This window comes from Tinamus guttatus, unplaced genomic scaffold (assembly GCF_059628265.1).
Source record: "Tinamus guttatus ecotype Peru unplaced genomic scaffold, ASM5962826v1 Tinamus_guttatus_pri_ptg000059l, whole genome shotgun sequence".
Classification (NCBI taxonomy): Eukaryota; Metazoa; Chordata; class Aves; order Tinamiformes; family Tinamidae; genus Tinamus; species Tinamus guttatus.
The window spans coordinates 23,859-38,451 of record NW_028288593.1 but is presented as its reverse complement, the minus strand read 5'-3'; the positions used below and the strand labels follow the sequence as shown (position 1 = coordinate 38,451).

Genomic DNA, 14,593 nt, shown 5'->3' with positions numbered 1-14,593 from the left:
GAAGATAAATATATTTTCCTGTCAGTGCAGCCAATATTATCAATCTTGTTTATAGTAAAAATGTTAAACTATCTTTTACAAATCTCGTTTCAGGGTAAGATGGTGAAAGGCATGGGGGGTGCCATGGACCTGGTATCCAGTGCACAGACCAAAGTGGTTGTCACCATGGAGCATTCGGCCAAGGTAACGCTCTGCCGCTTCTCTCTAAGCAAATATTTAGTGATGTCCTGGAAAAAAAGAGCTTACCTTGATTGTCCCTCCTTGCAAGCGTGTGGTAGTTCTGCTTTTGGCTGTTACAGAGATATAGCAGGGAGTTAGCTGGTTCCTGGCCTCTTGTAAGAAAACCATTCACCCTGGAAAAATGGAATATGCATTTGGTATTTAATAGTTGCACACATTTTTTTAGTTATTTCATACAAATACTATGAGAGTGACAATCAACCGAGCTGCAGTAAATGCGGTCTAGACTTTTTATTCTTTACCTCAGGAAAATTGGAAAAATGAAGTTTCCCATGGCTAGATGTTCTCTATGAAGAAAAGATACTTACCTTTGAAGTGGCCAATCAAATTGGAATTCACAGTTTGATAAAATGGATCTTTTTGACATTATACGGTATAAGCTGCCTTGCATATTTTCTTATTATGTCATAGAAGTTAGTCTGGAGAATTCTTTTCAGGAGAGGTCTGCAGAGATAAACAGCCTCACACAGAAAGTTACAGGGGCCTTGTCATTTGAAACGTCTGAAATGGGGCTGTCTAGAACTTGAGAAAAGTGGACTGAAGGGCCAAATCTCTGTTCTGAGGGAACTGGAATAGGCCTTTAAAAATTAAACTTCTGTTCCCTTTATGTTCCCGTTACATGTTTCTGTTATTCCAAATCTGTTGTATGCCTGCAATAAGAATTAGTTATGTATGTGTGAGATTTATATCCTTGTCAGAACATGACTGGGCAGGCATAAGCAGCTTTCATGGTAGAAATTGTGAAAGTTAAGTATATTAGCAGTTGTGTTTTTATTTTTGAATCTGAATTAAGGAATGAATTTTCACTTTCAAAAAAAAAAGTGCAAATTCTGTATTTTTATCTGAGCTGTGATCTCAAGGGGCCCCTTTTCAGTAACAGGACTGAAAATGACCCAACAGTGTATGCAAAAAAGCAAATTCATCTGTGTGTCTTGCTCCTCTACCGCAGCCCCCCCGCCAAAAGCTGGATATGCAGTTACCCATTTGCTCAGACACTTCAGGCATTACTGTCATCTGAATTAATCTTGATTTCTAACTTCCAGATACTGTGGAATTCAGTTAGGCCTCTGAGTGCAACTGTGTGCCATTGTCTCTTTAAAATATTATTACCAAAGTGTTTTTTCAGTAAAGTGCTTGCAAGTGTTGCCTGTTGTCAGTAGGAGTACAGAAACCTGAGGAGAACGGAACACAGATTGGTTCACTATTATAAACAGTCCAGGCAGAGGCTTACTTATTTTCGAGTTTATATACCTAATTTGGGTAATTAGGTATAAGGATGGCTGGTGTGCCCTTCTTGAAAGTCCAGTATGTGCCTTCGTAAAGTGTTTCTTCTGCTCCTGCATTTTCTTAGAGAGCAGTGCAAAAAAAAATTTTTTTTCCTTATATGGTTAGTTAAAAATGAAGGCTACTGGTATTCTTGGAACTCTTTTCTCTTATGTAGCTTCTTCATACTTCTTCCAGAAGTGAAAAGGCTGAAATATGTAAATCTTCTGTTCAGAAATCAAAAGCTGATGTTATGGTTTTGAAATGCTCTTTTTTTTTTTCTTTTTTTTTTCCTCTTTTTTTTTTTGTGTGTACATAAACACATTTATAGCACCTGCAACACCAATTCTGAAAGTCAGAAGCCTTTTATTTGGAGTGATTACTACTTGCAACGATGATTTTATATTCAGGTCCTTTTATTTCTTTACTCCAAAGACTTTCTCACAAACTGTAATTTCATCTGTATCTAAGAAGCACTGCCTACATCTCAGAAACATCTTTTGTCTGGCGCACGCTTCTCAGGAGCACAGTGTGCTGCTGAGTGAAAGAAGTGTCTGTGCCTACTGTGAGACCCGCTGGTTGAGTTAAAGGTGTGTGGAAAAGAAGCTTGAGGGTACAGTGGCTTTGTTTTTATGAATGTTTGTTTTGTTTTCCCAATAAATATCTGTTTTTAGATACTAAAGCCACTTGTAGACCAGCCTCAAGAGCTGATGGCCTGGAATGTATGGAAAGGCTATAGAATGTATATGGTACCTTTAGTGATCATGTTCCAGAGTTACTGCAGTAGTTAGTTCTTATAATCAGTTTTGTCCAACCTGTGGTCTTATAAGGGATCTTTTGATCCAAGTTTCTTCTCATTAATAGTGATGGCTTGTTAAACTTTAAAATACAATTTCTTAGAATTTGCAAGTGTATTCTCTGTTCCGTATACATGTTGTAGTTTTTCAGTGTAACAAGATGTTGAATCCTTGCAGTGAATGTAGGACACAACTCATGTTTAAATTATGAAGGTGAACCTAGTATCTCTCAACACTTAAAGAAATACTCAGTATTTTCCTCTTTTTAAAACTGCTGTGTAGTGTATTACAAACAAAGCTAAACACCTTCTGCTTCACATTGTTTCAATAGCAGTGCTGATTAGCAGTGCTGAGTTTATCTGGGAGTGATTAAACTGATTTACGAGGCTGGGTTCATCAGTGGCAAATAAATAGGATTGTCCAGAAGCAACCTCCATCTCGGGAAATCCATAAATCACAGCAAGTCACGGACCAGGAGGACACCTGTGGAAGGGGTGATGCTGTTGTTGCTTCAGAGTTTTAGGCCAGGGTGAGAAACGTTGCAAGAGGAGTCTAACTTATGATGGTAGTTCTTTTTATGTACTTTTTTACCATTTTTTTTAATACTTGCGAAGAGCAGTAGTAAAGCAGAACAGTAGTGTTTTTTAATGTACTGAACAGATGCTGTGCCCAAATTGCTAAATATTGCTATAAAGTTCCTTATTTAAAGAGAAATAAAAATCAAGTTTTTACCCCATACCATCCCTGGCCCTTTTGGCAAAAAATAGTACTGGCTGGGAATGGCTGCATTTTGTGAAATATGGAAGCTATTTTTAAATAGTGATTTATGTCTGACTGAAACACGGAAATGCTCTTTTCCATTATTGTGAATAGTTTTGATTTTGATGCATTGCAGAAGATAAAGGAAATTTTTTTGTTTGTTTTCAGCAAAAGATTTTTATTTGAAGCAAAGGGAAATACCTTAAGGTACAACAATCTTTCCTGAATTTATCTGAGGGAATCCTGTATGAACGTAGGCTGTAAAAATGCATGCAGTTCCATTTGGATTCCCATCCTGGGGCTGCCCTGGAAGCACAGATCATGATAGATGAGTTGTAAAAGGCACCTTTAATGCTCAGTGGTAATATAATAATCTTCATATCAACTGCTAAGAAGCTGGAATGTGTCAGTGCTCAGGGTCACAGGGACCACTGAAGCTGTCACCTCCTCGAGTCTGTGCATTCTAGTCTCAATCCCAGGAAGGAATATTGCCTGAGAGCTATACCTGGTATCTTACTGAAGATATTAAAAATAGCACAGATTAATCTTCTCTCTTGGGAAAAGAGTGCAAGAAAGTCCTTGAGATGGATATGATAAAAGTTGATCGATTGAAAGTGATGCTCTGTCTCAAGTCCTCATTTTCACCAGGAGGGAGTCGGGTTCCGTTTCATCAGAGTAGTTGCCTTGATAAGAGATGTGGATCTTGCCAGCGTAATTAGAATGAAGACATCGTTCTTCACAGAAGATGAATTTAAAATCACATAGATTGCTCATGTTGTCATTACTCGGGAATCAAAGTGGCTGAGGATTGGTTACCCAGTTTATATTAAACCCTAAGGCAACTCATGATTGTAAATTAAATTAAAAGAAAGCATTCAGATGATTAAATTTGACTCACTACACTCTGAGATCCTTGAAATGCATAACTGAAAGTTAATTAGAGAAAAAAAATTAAAAGCATGTGATAATGGGCAAGATGTGCACTTCATGCTACCTCTGTAAAACACCTATAAATAGTGGCTAAAAGTACAGTGATCCATCCATTTTGTATCCAGTCAGAGCTGTTTCAACTGACTGTCATTTGGCAGAACATAAAGCCATTTGCGAACCCCTGTTTAAAAAAAAAAAAAAAAAAAAAGGAAGAAAAATAGCAGAAAATAAAAATTACAACAGATAAAAAAGAAGAAAAACTCCCTACTCAAAACACTAAATATCCAGCTTCCCTTAAAAACTACATCTTTTTGTTAGGTAACACATCTCACAAGATTTAGTGCAGCTGACATTTTGTTTCCCAGAAAAGAAGTGCCTGAAAGTAAAATGTTGGGGGTGGGTTTTTTTTTTTTTTTTTTGCCTTTCTCTAATTTGTCCTTGACGTGTCATCAGTGATGTTCCAGTAGGAATATTCCAGTAGGATAGAAAAAAATCCTGGGCAGAAGTATGCTTAACTTCTAACCCTGGGAACGCACTCTGTGGTACCGTGCGATTCGCATTAGTCATTGCACGTTGTGTGGGATTTAAGTAAGAACTGTCCCAAATTATTTGCCACGTAATTTGCCATAAAGCATTCTAACAGCGCTCCAAGTACTGTGGAATTTCAATAAGGCTGAGTGTTTTCAGCTGTGGTTTTCCTTTTTCATGTTCTTATATTTGAATGCCGAGTAAGTGGCATTGTTTCTGAAAATTAATATTTGTTTATATCTTGTTAAACACAGGGCAATGTCCATAAAATCCTGGAAAAATGCAATTTGCCACTTACTGGGAAACAATGTGTAAATCGCATCATTACAGAGAAGGTAAGTGCTGGAATCCTTGTCAGTCCTTTCATCCTCCCTAAGAAAGGCCACTTGGCAGAAGCAGTAGAGCTTAGTCGCACTGAAGCTTCTGTTCTGTGTATGCTACCAACAAAAAGCAAAGATTCCCTTGAAGTTCAATTCCTCAGCCCAGTGCCTCGTGTTTTTTATTTTAAAGTTTTTACCAGTGCCATGTGACATACTGGACTGTGTTCTTAAATGCCTCCAGAACACTGACATGTGTGAGCATTATTTGTACAAAGTGTCTTTCTGAAAATTTTCCTTGAGAGACGTAAACTCTCAAATACAGTTGTGAGCTCTGTCGCAGCTCGTGTTTTCCAGCAGAAGAAAAAACGTCACACTTGGACGTGACACTGCTGGTATCTTCCTTGCTGCGCGTTTCAGACTCTTTTAGAGAAGCTGTAATGTGGCCTGTAGTTATACCAGGGCTTTAATTCTTTTGCCCTTATTTGAAGTCCATTTGTGAAGCATTTTTGTCTCCAGTTTAAGACTATGAGAGTATGTGCTCTTGCTGCTGCTCGAAGCAGGCCGGTGGATGTGTTCAGTAGAGGATGGGTGAGTTGGGTTTTTGCTTTAGTCAAACATCTCTCATTGTCAGTGTTTACATATTTAAGGGCTAAGAGTAGTCCGTCTGTGATGCCTCTGTCACACTAGGAAGAATGTGTTGAAAGTGCTGATTTGCTTTCTGTCTGTCACTACAGTTATTTAAAGTCTTCTTCCACACGGCAGGTAAAAATAAGGGAAAATGTGGAAGTTTGTTTACAGTCTTCTACTGTGTAGCCAAATACAAACATAAAGTGCAAAACAGTGAGACTGAGCCAGAACGGATAGAAAATAAACTCCTGAAGAAATTTGTTTAAGAGTTGGCACTGGTCAGAGCTGGTTGTTTTATAAGACGATAACATAAACATATAACAGCACTTTGAATGTATTTTAAACTGTGTGCCTGCTAGCTTCCTTAGGATTCCTTACTCCCAGCTTTTGTCTTAAGATTTAGGTTGGCCGTCACTTTTTAGTCCTGTAAATCAGTGTCATGTACCCAAAGGAGAAGAGTTGAGCTTCAGTGATAAGTTAAAGGCTTCGCTCTCCTTCCAAGTTCAATCTTCACTGGACATTTTCGACTGACTTTCTCTATGGCAATGTCTAGACCTTATGGTTTCCCTGGCAACTAATTGTGACCCGTGCCTCTGCCTCTGGCAGGCACCATTAAAGTGAAGTGCACATCATTTTACAGGTGTTTTTATTTGATGTGCTTGAGAGCCTTGCAAGTGGAAAGCGTGTCATGTGAAGACATCAGCAAGAGCAGCCCTTGCCCCTTTAGCAACTTCCTCCCAGGCTTTCTATTACAAATAAAACAAAAATTCTTGTCTTTCATTGCTGCTTTCTGAAAACTAAAACTAATATCTGTAATTAAATGGATGTACAACAAATGTTGGAAACGATGATGATGATGAATGGCCAGTTGCTCTGTACGTCACTGCCGGTCACAGACAGGGCCTCCCCTGTTCCCCTCCCCTGTTCTCTGCCGTGACTCTGGATGGGTTTGTCTTGCAGCAAGGGATGGCTCTGCCCTTTCTTTTGCCCTTCCCAGTTCTCACCAGACTGGGGCAGAAGGCAGAGTCCTCCTTTTATGCAAACAAAAATCAGACACATTTTATTATCCCCTCAGAATTAACATGTCTATCCTATATCCTTATATTCCTTCAAGTGCAGATGAATGTTGAAGAAGCCTTTATTTAAAGTGATACTGATTGATAATGGCATCCTTTGTTTGTTAGGAAACAGTACATATTTCAATACATTCTGTACAATATATTTCCTTGCTTTGTGTTTTAATGCTAAAAAAGTACTTGTATGTTATTTGAACCTGACAGGCTGTCTTTGATGTGGACAAGAAAAAGGGGCTCACCCTGGTGGAAATCTGGGAAGGACTGTCAGTGGATGACATCAAGAAAAGCACTGGCTGTGACTTCGCAGTAAGTCCTTCTGCAGTTACTCCTTTGTCCAAACAAATACCCATCATAGATGCTCAGCACATGGTGACTTCCGGGTCCAGTAAGTTTCCCCTTCACAGGTGGAAAGGTACTGGGAGATTACCTATGGGATTTATGGTGAAACTAGGAAGGCTCATTGAGTGTTACCGTGTTAGGTACTGCAATTACCTGGGAAAGTCAGAAGAGAGGAGGAAATTGTCAAGAGTAGAAAGGATAACATGGAAGGGGATTTTTTTGTAATGCTCTGAAGAGGGCAGCTGATTCTTATCAGAGGTAGATGAATATTTGTTCTTCTTCTGGATATGTCAGTTTACTCAACCCTACTGCTAAGTTTTCATAATATCTGCAGAGGGGGTTTGAGTCTTCTCAGCAGGAATCTGCGCATGTCCACTCTATGCCATGGGTGCTGTTCATTTTTATGCTTCTGCTATTGGTATTTCTGCTCTTTTTCCTGCTGTCTTACATGAATTAAACTTAAGTTCTGCATTAATCTGTGAAGTCGCTGCCTTTTCACCTTCATTTAAGAGACTCATTTAGTGCCAGCACAAAACTGGCTGATTAATGGAAAGCTGCACTATGCTGGAGCGTTACTGAGGAAACTTTTAACAAAACTGGTTCCTTATGTATGGCTGATAACAGGTATATATTTTTTTTCAAGTCCTTCTCCCACATGCACATTGTTATGTTCTTTCTTTTGTGTCATAAAGTCCTGTGGGGCAGCTCAGCCCTCTTTATGTGAGGAGGGTGACTGTGACAGTTTGTGCTGAAAGAAGAGCTGGGAAAGGTTTGGTAGTGCAGGGCAGTACTCTGGGTATCTCCCTCTTTGCAGAGCTGCATGGCAGGGCCAGGGCACATAACTGTGAGGCTGCAAAGCAGTTGTTAGGTCAAGATTTTGTTATTAAGGCTTTGAATACTACTGGCAGTAAGTATAAAAAAAAATCTGAACAATGGGCTTTGAAAGCCTGGGGAATTTCATTCATCCCCTCTTCCTATAAAAATAATTTTTGATAACCAAATATGATAATGTATTTTTTAATGGAGTTTGAAGTATTTTAAATAGTGGTTCACTGTATATTCATTCATTTCTATGAATATATTCATTTATCTGAGAAAAATTCTTCTCTTATAAGTGAGTAGCCTGCAACTGCATAGTGTAGGAAATTTGCTACAAAACCACTTTGCTCCATTATTCATTTTCCATGTAACATTTTATGGAAGACATTATTTTTTAATTTACAGTGGAAGCAACCTCCCATATTCAGCAATTCTGTGTGCAAAAGAAATCATTTGCTCAGTTTCTGTCAGTGATCTAGGGATCAATTCTTTAAAACTTTCATAATGTTTTAGGGCCCATCTCCCTTTGGCTGATCAACCTCTCAAACAGCTAACCCAATCCTAGAACATAAAAGCTAACATAAAAAAGCCTTGTGGGTTTATATTTGTTGCAGTCAGTCGCTAGCTTCAAGAGGCATTGAATGCACCATGTTTAGGAAGCATTTATATAGGCTGATGCTACAGGAAAAGGACGTTATTGACAGGGATGCTGTGCTTAGATGCAGGATTACCTGTTTGTTTGGAAGGAACCAACCTTTTTTGGTCAAACGAACAAAATATAGTTTTAAACTGTCTGTGTTTTACTCAGGGTGAAGTCCATCAGCCTGGGCTTGGCTTAAGGCACTGAATGCAGAACCAAGCAAGGGATTTGGAGAAGGGAGTAACAGGCTCAAGTAACAGGCCGTGAGATGAAGCTTTGCAAGAAGGGGCAAGACAGAGCCTTTGGGACCAAGGACAAGTGTATCACTATCCTGGCATGTAGTGCCTTCCTGTAAAGGTTCTGTAGGAACAGTGCAATTTTGAATCCTGTAGGTAGCCATCGATGTGAGGGAGCGAGCGCAGTGTCCTGGGGGTCCCTTGTGTCGGTCTCGCTGGCATCAGGAGGAGGCTCTTCCAGAGCCCCCATCCTGGCTCCCCAGCAAGCCAGCTCCCCGGCAGTCCGGCTGCCCAGTGCCTGGTGCTGAGCGAACTCCAGAGTGGCCCTGGAGGCACTGAGGGCACGGGAAGTGTGGCTGCTGCCTGGTTCACCAACGTCCCTCGACGGGCGGCAGCTCGCACGGGCGCTCTGCCGAGCCGGCCGGAACGGGCGCTGGGGCCCGCAGTCCCAGGAGCACCAGGAGCCTCTGTAGCTCTGAACAGGGAAGGGCTGAGCTGTAATGATTCGGTTTTGTTAGCACTAGCTTGGAAAAGCACTGGCTCTTCCTCCCGCTCTTTTCTGTCTCTCTGTTTGCTTAAGGACTCGTAGACTCTTTCCAGGCTACAGGGAGCCAGTCCTCACTGCTGTCCTCAGCAGAACTAGTGCCAGTGGCAGTGGCAGCAACCTCGGCTTGCTCTTGTGTGAAGCTGGGCCTTTGCGGGCCTGGTTCTCCTGTACAGAGAACACCTGCAGTTCCCTTGCTTCATTTTGAAGTGAAGCAAATAGAGCTTTGAGCGCTGTGATGGACAGTTGTTCAAAAATAGTGTCCTTGGTCCTTTTTTTCTATATCTGTACACTCTTGACAGGCTGCCTTACAAAGTTAGCAGTTGCTCTTGTGATTCTTCATGTTCATTGAATGAAACTTCTTGTTTCCATTGCTGACAGGGACTTTAGTGATATTTTATTCTGACAGTAAAAGCAGAATTTTAGCATATGTATCATGCTGGGTTGAAACAGGACTACTACATGGAAAATGAGGAGCTGATGATTGTCTAACTTTTTTTTTTTTCTGCAGTAGATGCAGAGAACTATCTTATCTAAAATTAGTATCTCTTTATGTTCATTAGAACTGAGAATTAAGACTCTACAATCACATTGTACTAGCTGTCTAAGATACTTTACTTTCTAGAGGAGAGCTTTAGCCTCTGCGATTTTCTTTGAGACATTTGGTCATGCATTTTCATAGCCTGCTTATTTGGGAAAACATCTCCTAAAGGATATTTGCAACAGCAAAATGTCATAAAAAAAGAGATTTAGAGTCAGCAATCTTGATTATAGACCGGTGTCGCATCAAAAATAAACAATTGACTCTCAATTTCACTGTGCTGTGAAGACAAAGTATTGGCTTATCTTATATGCTTAAATCAGATCTGCTGCTGCCTAGCATATAGATCACCTTGGCAGGGAATCTGTTTTGACTTGCACCGGCTCAGGCTTTTGATGAGACCATCAGAATGCACTGTGAAAAGGTACTTTTTCAGATGTATTTTATTATAAAAGTAGTCAGAGAAGGTCTGTCTACATAAAAACTCCTCTCCTTTTTTTTCAGTTCCAGTAGAACTGAAAGGATAGCATGGAGTTGAGGAGAAGTGTCTGCCAGGACAAAAGACACAAACACAACATGTTGAATAGTAATTGCTTCATGTTTGGTTAAAAAGAAATTGAAACTGTCCAAGTTCAAGCCAAAGGGGAGGAAAATAATAGAGTATTGAGAGAGACATGATATCAGCAAGCTCAGTGTGGCTTTATTGTATAACAGTTTTTTTTTCCTTGATGGAAATGTTGCAAGAAGAACTCTGTTAAATGGATTTTATGTCCTGATCAGTCAACCCCCCTATAAAAACCATGTTAGCAACAGAGTTCCCTGCAAAAGCAGGTGCTAGAATTATGGTCTGTTTTTATCTTCAATTTTAAATAATTTGGAGTTAGCAAGTAGTAAACAACTTTTGTTATGTTAGTGAACAAATATGCTAACATTCTTTTTAGGGAGTGTCTTTACACTGTTGGCATAATAATTTGCTCCTGCAGCTCCCAATGAGACCAGGATAGGTTGTTGGGATTCAGTGCTGTTCAAGATCAGGCCAGCTGGAACAGCTACTCGCTATCAATAAGTGTAAGGTGTTAGCATGCAGATGCTGCATAGGTGGAAGGGACAGCTTGGGGTTGGAGAGCAAGGAGTCAACAGGCTTCAGCTTCAGGAGTCCTGACATCACCCGTACTCAGCCAGCGCCTTCCCGCGTAGCAGCGTGTCGAGGCGCGCGGCTCCCGGGACAACTCGTCACACTGGCCAAGTATCCTCCCCTCCCAGGATGAGTTGTTCCTTCCTTACACGGGGTAGTATCGCGGGGATGTGCTCTCAGAATAATCTATTAAGTGTTAACTCCGTGGTGGTAGACTGCAGCAGAGCCCTTGGCAGGCACACGCAGCCCTCACCAAGCGCTCTGCTCTTCGCACGCAGTGATGCTGAGTTCAGAGGCTCCACTGGGATTGAAGGCTGTGGACTCAGGGGGCTTTCAGGTTTGATAACTCCCTGTTCCCCCAGCCCCAGTTGTTCCCCTGATCACATTAGCAATTTTCTGCTGCTTTAATCCTGTTTCTTTGTGTCTGGGCCCACTTCTGAGCGGGGCTGAGTCCAGTGGGCCCCTCAGCAGCCCTCACCAAGGGGCCTGGACTGGCGCTGACTGTGCAGACACTGCATTTCATGCACTGAGTGCACTCAGATGTGAAGCACTTCGAATTCTGATGGCACCAAAAACTGCGACAGCAGAAAAACAATAATCTCCTCTGGTAATTGTCTGCTGTTAGGATTTTCAAAATACGGATTTTGATGTTGCTATCTTTGCCCTACAGTTTTTGCCTTTGCTTCAGCAGAACCATTGCTCGGTGAGGGATGTTACTTCAGCATGGCAGAATAGTCAGCATTAAGGGAAGCACATATCCCCTTTGCTGGGAATGCTGGAGCTCTGCTGGCACCAATCCAAGAACGCTTGTACACTAGAGGAGTTTCTCCGGCTTCTCTATGTTTGCAGAGGAGCTACACAGCTAACGTCTGTTACATCTATTTATTATCCCATTCCCCACAGAACTTTGAAAAATCAATGAACAGTTTCCATCCACCAAAAATATTTCATTAGCATTTGATACAGTAAACACATTCTTCATGAACCAAGCTTTCTCCTCAGTGGCTATTCTCATAAGGGCTGTTTATAAGTGATGATATATTGTGGCTGGAGGAAGGGTAACTTGAAAATCTAACATACAGGAAATATAGACCTATACTTCTAAGAGGAAGAGGCTTTTGTGCTTGGGAAGGCCCTTATATATCATTCTTTCGTAAGTGAGCTTGCTCAGTGCTATTAGGCGAGCAGGCTGGTGGGGTCGGGAGGCAGAAGGAACGCGATGCGTCAGCAGGATGCTTCATCATTTGGGAGCCGCGTGTCTGTGGGGTTGTCTGCCATCCTTCACGAATGAAGCCATGTGAATTATCCCTGATCTTCATCCCAAGACACCTGTTTGAATAGGGTGGGGGACAGGTTATCTTTCAGCAGGTCTGGATCTTTTGTGGAGATCTTGCAGAGATGAGGCTGTTTATACAGAGCAGCAGGCAAGGTTCAAGCAGCTGTTAGCCACTGCTGCTTGTCACTCCAAAGTCTTCTCTGCTCTGTTCTTATTTACACATTTTTCCTCCTCCGCTGTTCTGTTTCGGCTTACAGTCTTTTATATTTTGTTTGCTAGATTTCTTATAACACCATTAATTGATTTGATTACTGGGCAGAACCAAAAGAATGCAATACATGAATGTGTCCTGACATGAAAGTGAATGTGAATGGAAGAAGGCAATGAATTTAATATTTACCAGTTTGAATTGGAAGTTTTGAACTTTACATGTCGTGTCCCTTGCACTGAGTTGCTTGTGTCTCCAGCTCATTCCTCCCGTGCAGACCCACGGCAGGCAGTGTCCTATGGCCTGCTGTGCGGGGAGAAGCTGCACAACGAGCCAGGCTATTGAGCAAAGGCGAGAAATCGTTAGTTTAAATCATTAGTTTATTATTGCAGAGGCAATTCAATAATGTGTTGAACACAGTCTGCTTTGTTGCCTCTCATCGTTCCGGGCACTGATGTGTGAGTACAAGTGGATTAAAAGGGGATGACTGGAGCAGTTGCCTGTCTCCAGCAGCCTTTTATGGTCCAGCACGTTACCGGAGCCGCAGCCTGCGCGTGCTGTGTTAACGCGCCCCGCTGTGCGCCGTGTAACTGAGGAGCTGCCTCACAGCTTTTTCTGGCATCTGGGGCCCTCTAAGAAGACTATGCAGCTGACAGGGGCCAACGCAGGTCCAGCTGTCCACATTTCATCTGCTCACGCTCTTGCATCAGTAGCCCAGCTCTGAGTGACGCTGCAGGGCGAGAGCCGGCTACAAGCATCACCCACATCGTGTAACCCTGCAATGCAAGATTTAGTGGTGGGAGTGTTCACTTCTGCAAATGTATCAGTTTAACTAAAGACAGGGTCTCTAATATTCCCTGGCACACAACTGACAGAGGCAAAACTGAACTGTGGGTTTTACTGCTATATCTGTATGCCAACTGTTTTAATTTCTTTTCTCCCTCTTTTTTGCTAGGTTTCGCCAAAACTCATACCAATGAGGCAGATTTAAACCTGAAATACAGACTGGGCCAGACGGCTGGTCTCCAGATGGGAGCGCAGTGAAGAGAAATTGATGTCTGTCTTGCAATTTTACTTTTTTTTTTTTTTTAAGGGCTTTGTAAGTAGTTTCCAGGTAATCAGACTGTGCCTAGCAGCCTAAATTGTATTTTACTTGTATAACTTTAGCAGCTTTAATGGAAGGGTGAATTTGTTCCCTAAATTTCAAATTGCATTGTACTAAGATGTTAGTGAACATTGTCAAAAAAAAAAAAAAAAAAAAAAAGCCTTGTAGTCTCTCTGCCAAAGACTACATTTTTTAAACAGAGTTCAGAAAATGCCTGTGTAAAGTTGTAATTGCGTCTGCTTTTTGCTAATGTCACTGAACCTACGAATCGCTCTTTCGCCCTGAAACTATAGCACTTACAATGTTAATGCAATGTTAGTACTCCTGTAAAATTGCGGGTTTCTTCTAGAGTGGTGTAAAGCAAATAGACAGAGCTGTGAAGAGGCAGCTGGAAAAATGGACTTTTCTTTCCTGGACCTCCTGAAGAATCAGTGGTACTGTGGAAACTGGGTCCTAAGCGTGAATGTACCTGCTGTTTCCACAGTGTCCAAGTGCTGGCACTAAGCAGCCTCTTCTTTCCAGAATGCCTTCTGTTCAGTCCTCCCTCCTGTTCAAGTGGGACAACCTAGAACGGGGCTTGTCCAAAGGAGGAAACCAAAAGGCCCCATCTCTGTCCAGAGCGGAGAGCGGTACCACTGTCCCGTGCAAATCACGGCCAGTCTGTAGGCATTGTCATCCTTCTGCCCCCTGCCTCCACGCAAAGGCAAATGAAGATGGTTTTGGTGAGAGATCTGTCCATCCAATCTTACAGAGACGAAAAGACATGTGGGCACTTAGGAGATTCCTCCCTAAGGAGATATGATTGGGTGAGTGTAAAAGCAATAAGTTTGCAGCACTTGCTGATCAAGACATCAGCAAAACTTGAAGTCCTTGGAAGCCAGGCTTTTGATAACTAGAATGCAAGCCATGAGACAATCAAAGGAAAAGCCATTCTGTCATACTGGTTCTGATACGAGGTAAAGATCTCCCTTTTCCTGTCCTTAATTATGTTACATTTTTGCAAAAAAAACTTTCCCTTCATAGTTAAGACTGTATTGGAGCTCCCCTTCCAGATCAGCACAGTCTATCTTCATGTATAGAGCATTGAGTTGACTGAAAATTTTCAATTACTAAAATATAATGTTCTTACATACTTAATATACTAAATACTTAAAACACTTTGATTAAAATAGTTCTTAACCTATGCCTGACATCAGCATTGGAACATGCT

General features: G+C 41.5%; 1 protein-coding gene across 1 annotated transcript in view; it reads left to right on the top strand.

Annotated features, from left to right (window-relative positions):
• OXCT1 (3-oxoacid CoA-transferase 1) overlaps positions 1–13,630 on the top strand; it is a 62,733-nt gene extending 49,103 nt beyond the window's left edge. Inside the window, exons 14-17 of the mRNA XM_088540314.1 lie at positions 94–183; positions 4,772–4,852; positions 6,745–6,846; positions 13,234–13,630. Coding sequence (XP_088396440.1) covers positions 94–183; positions 4,772–4,852; positions 6,745–6,846; positions 13,234–13,269 — 309 coding nt within the window. The 3' untranslated portion in view covers positions 13,270–13,630. The remainder of the gene's footprint in view (positions 1–93; positions 184–4,771; positions 4,853–6,744; positions 6,847–13,233) is intronic.
• The last annotated feature ends 963 nt before the right edge of the window (positions 13,631–14,593 follow it).